Here is a 3,716-nt window from a genome sequence, read left to right on the forward strand (position 1 = left end):
AAGAAGGGAACAAAGGGCATGGTGCTTACCTTGCCACATGAAAAACACCGGACAGGAATAATCATCTCTGGTTATATTTCGCGGTATAAGGAGCGATTAGACTGACTGCTGGGGATAGAGAATACGCTGAGAGAACAGTTGCCGTACGCTATGGTTGAGTGTGAGTATGGCACGCGATCTCTGTTGTACCCTATTAATACGGAATGATTGACTTCAAGGACAGATGGAAGTATTTAAGATATTGGAATCACCCAACCAGTGTTGGACTTCCTTAATGGATGAAAAGATTCCAATATGTAAGTACCCACTTATTACTCCTTAAGGGATGTAATCTAACCCCAAAGAGGCTAGTTAATTAGCGGCCGCCCCAAGATGCAGGATACCAAAAAAAAAGTCTCGCGTTTTCCAGATGCACTTTCAGCACTACATACTATTGAATAACTAACACGAGATCATGGTTCTCTTTCTCTAGACTTACTGTCACCGGTCTACCCAATACCTCAGGCTTCTCTGTTGATCAACGATGTCAGGTTCTAACTCTTCGATGCGTCTCTCCAAAAGATCCCGAGCCAGCGATCCAACGCAAAATAAATTGATTCGCACTGAGGGAGAGCGAGCCAAGCGACGTCGCACTTCCCGAGACAAGGATGAGATCAAGCAAAGCTTGGGACCAACGATTTCCAATGTTTCGAAAGAAATGAATGACCCCCATCAGACAGAACATGCCGCAAATAGTTCTTCATTGCATAACATCGACCAAGACAAGATTACAATTCCTAAACCTTGGTCTTTATCTACAGTAGTCGCGGGACAGTATACCAACATAGACCCAATCCTTACCCGTGATGAGGAGTATGTTCTATCCTTCAAATGACCATCACATATCTTTCTAAGCCAACCTATAGGTATCTTTTTGTCGGGCTTGAGGCAGCCGTCCATGTTTATTCTGTCGCAACCTCTCGTCTCTTTCGCACACTGCAGTTGAAGCCAAATCAAAGCATCGTCGGATATAGTCTTTCCTCAACGAGTCAGGAGCATCTTTACATAATTACCTCGGCTGGTTCTGTTAGCAAGTGGGATTGGCTATCCGGCAAACAAGTCTCACATTGGACCATGGGCCGTAAAATAATTTCCGTTAGCCCGTCCTTCGATGTTAATGAAGGTGAGGTAGATTGTGCATTATTGATTCTGCGAGATCACAAAGCTGGGAAAAGGGAGATCGTTGTCGCTCACCTAAGTGAGAAGAATCTCCACGAAACTGTCATCCTTGAAACAAGCGCTCGGCTTGACCACATAAAATGCATATCTCATGGCCAAGCTGTTATTGCATACAGCGGTCAGCATGTTTTCATTGGAGCTCAAGGTCTCGGTCAAAATACCCTTGAGCTCATGCAATATACTTGGAAAGAGGTGGCTTTGCCTGTCAACATTAGTTGTGTTGACATTCGGCGTTCTACGGCATCGTCTAGGGTTGAAGGACAAAGTTGGAATAACAAGGAGGGTCTGATTGGCATTGACTTGGCCTTAGGCAGCTCAGATGGGTCTATTTTGGTATATCACGACATTCTAAACCTTGTTGGTAAGGAAGAGCACCACAAAAGCGAGAAGACCGTGACTCCTAGACGGCTGCATTGGCATAGGGATCTTGTTAATGTAGTTCGTTGGTCAATTGATGGTACGTTCCTTGCAGTATGATCGCGAAAAGTGGCTAAAAATCTATGCAGGTAATTATGTTATATCCGGAGGTCATGAATCTGTTATGGTGTTATGGCAGTTGGATACAGGCCGGAAGCAGTTTCTTCCACACCTTTCTTCTCCAATTTGCAACATTGTAGTCTCCTCAACTGGCAACTCATATGCCATCAAGCTAGCTGATAATTCTATCATAGTTTTATCGGCGAGAGAGCTGCAACCCTTCGCTACCATAACCGGCCTGCAGTCGTACTCACAGATAAACAAGCCTAGGGTAGGGGTATATCCACAATCCACACCAGCTGCAGCGATACTACACCCACAGCATTGTGATCGACTCTTGATAACTGTGCCAGCCTCACGTCAAGTCCCCCATGAAGGTCACCGCCTGGCAAATTCCTGTGTCCTCCAGACCTATGATATTCATTCCAATAATCATATAGCTCGTCAAGCTCTCGCTCGCACTAACGCGACAACTTTGAAAATCAGCCCGGAAGGTTCACAGATTGCTGCACCGAACATCACTCACCTAGGTGTTTCCCATGATGGGAAGTGGATGTCTACAGTTGATAAATGGAGCCCCAACCCCTATGATATTGAAGCTCTTGATTGCAATGGGACTGGTATGCGCAGCATTACCGCAGACTATCAAGAGATATTCTTGAAGTTCTGGAGATGGAGCACGTCGGCTGGCTTGTGGGAACTTGTCACGCGTGTTGATGGGCCCCATTTTTCAGGAAAGGGCCCGGTTCCGGTCTTAGATCTTGCATCTCGACCAGTTAGCCATGAATTTGCAACAATCGGAAGCAACGCGGTTTTACGCTTGTGGTGCCCAAGCAGTAGACAGCGCAGTGGATTGAAGATGGAGCATGGTGAAGAGCAGCTCGAGACTTGGAAATGTCGGAATACCGTCGACTTGAAAGGATATGTCAACGGCGAAAATCTTGACAGTGTGAGCATGGCTTCCATAGCATTTTCTCAAGATGGTTCTGTGCTTGCCGTATGCTTACAGCCAGTGCATTCTGGGAGTCCCGGGATTGCCGTGCTTGTTGATGTTCAAAGCTGTACTGTCCGTTACAGTCGAGCTGGACTGTATCCAGGGGATCCCTGTGTGGCAAGGTTCCTAGGGTGCCACCTTGTTATCGCTTCAACACAGTCTGTATCTGTTTGGGATACAGTTGATGATATAGTAAGGACACCGGGCAACTTGGACGTCGATTATTCCTATAGTGATAAGGCGCACCGGCTTTTGGCAGTGGATCCCAATACACAGACTTTCGCTGTCACTGCACGACATCCACCGAGTCCTACTGCACCCAAAAAAGGACGCAAGCACTTCGTGCAGGTATATGATGTACAGTCATTATCCTTGCTTGGCCAGCTACCTCTAGGGAGAAGCCCCCATGCCTTGCTTTCTGATTCACGATCAGGTGACTACATTGTGCTGGATGTAGCAGCAAATGTACAAAGACTTGGTTGCAGCAAGAAGACGTCTCAAGCCATCCCGTCCCAAGACTGGGCGGATAAGGTCAATTCTGGACTAGCAGGATTACTTGGAAACAGTGTGTATGGTACCAAATACCAGCACGCTTCAAAAACCCCTATGGACGGTTTGGACGCATCACCTCCACAAAACAAAGAACTGGCTGGGATCTTTAATGGTTCTCCATTTGTTTTACCTTCTGCTAGTGTCTTATTCCAGGATGTTGTACAAGCCCTGACGGGTTAGTCATTAAGGTCTTAGAAAACACCTCTCATTGAAAATACATTGCAATATTGATTAGGATCAACCTGGCTCTTGCGTGCATCTGCATCGTCAGTGCCCTTGCTACCATAACTACTTTTTACCCTGTCAAAGGGAGGGGAGAGGTTTTCTATTGGCTTTCCAGGTGCTACTTGCGCCTCATAATTCCCGATGCTATACAGTTGTGGTATCTTGTAGAGAAGCTCTGCGGAGTCCCCATACTGCTCGTAGCTGCGCCATATATAAGACTAACTAGTGCCACGACCATAATTACGTGGGA

General features: G+C 46.4%; 1 protein-coding gene across 1 annotated transcript; it reads left to right on the forward strand.

The window, feature by feature from the left end:
• Positions 1–523: 523 nt before the first annotated feature.
• Positions 524–3,421, forward strand: ABOM_012244 (WD repeat protein; the record flags this gene model as incomplete). The annotated part of the gene is made up of 3 exons (XM_022539371.1): positions 524–852; positions 906–1,675; positions 1,725–3,421. The coding sequence occupies 3 exons, from the start codon at positions 524–526 to the stop codon at positions 3,419–3,421; spliced, it is 2,796 nt and encodes a 931-aa protein (XP_022382877.1).
• Between the last annotated feature and the right edge of the window lie 295 nt (positions 3,422–3,716).

The sequence above is a fragment of the Aspergillus bombycis genome (genome assembly GCF_001792695.1).
Source record: "Aspergillus bombycis strain NRRL26010 chromosome Unknown contig00263, whole genome shotgun sequence".
In the NCBI taxonomy this organism is placed as follows: domain Eukaryota; kingdom Fungi; phylum Ascomycota; class Eurotiomycetes; order Eurotiales; family Aspergillaceae; genus Aspergillus; species Aspergillus bombycis.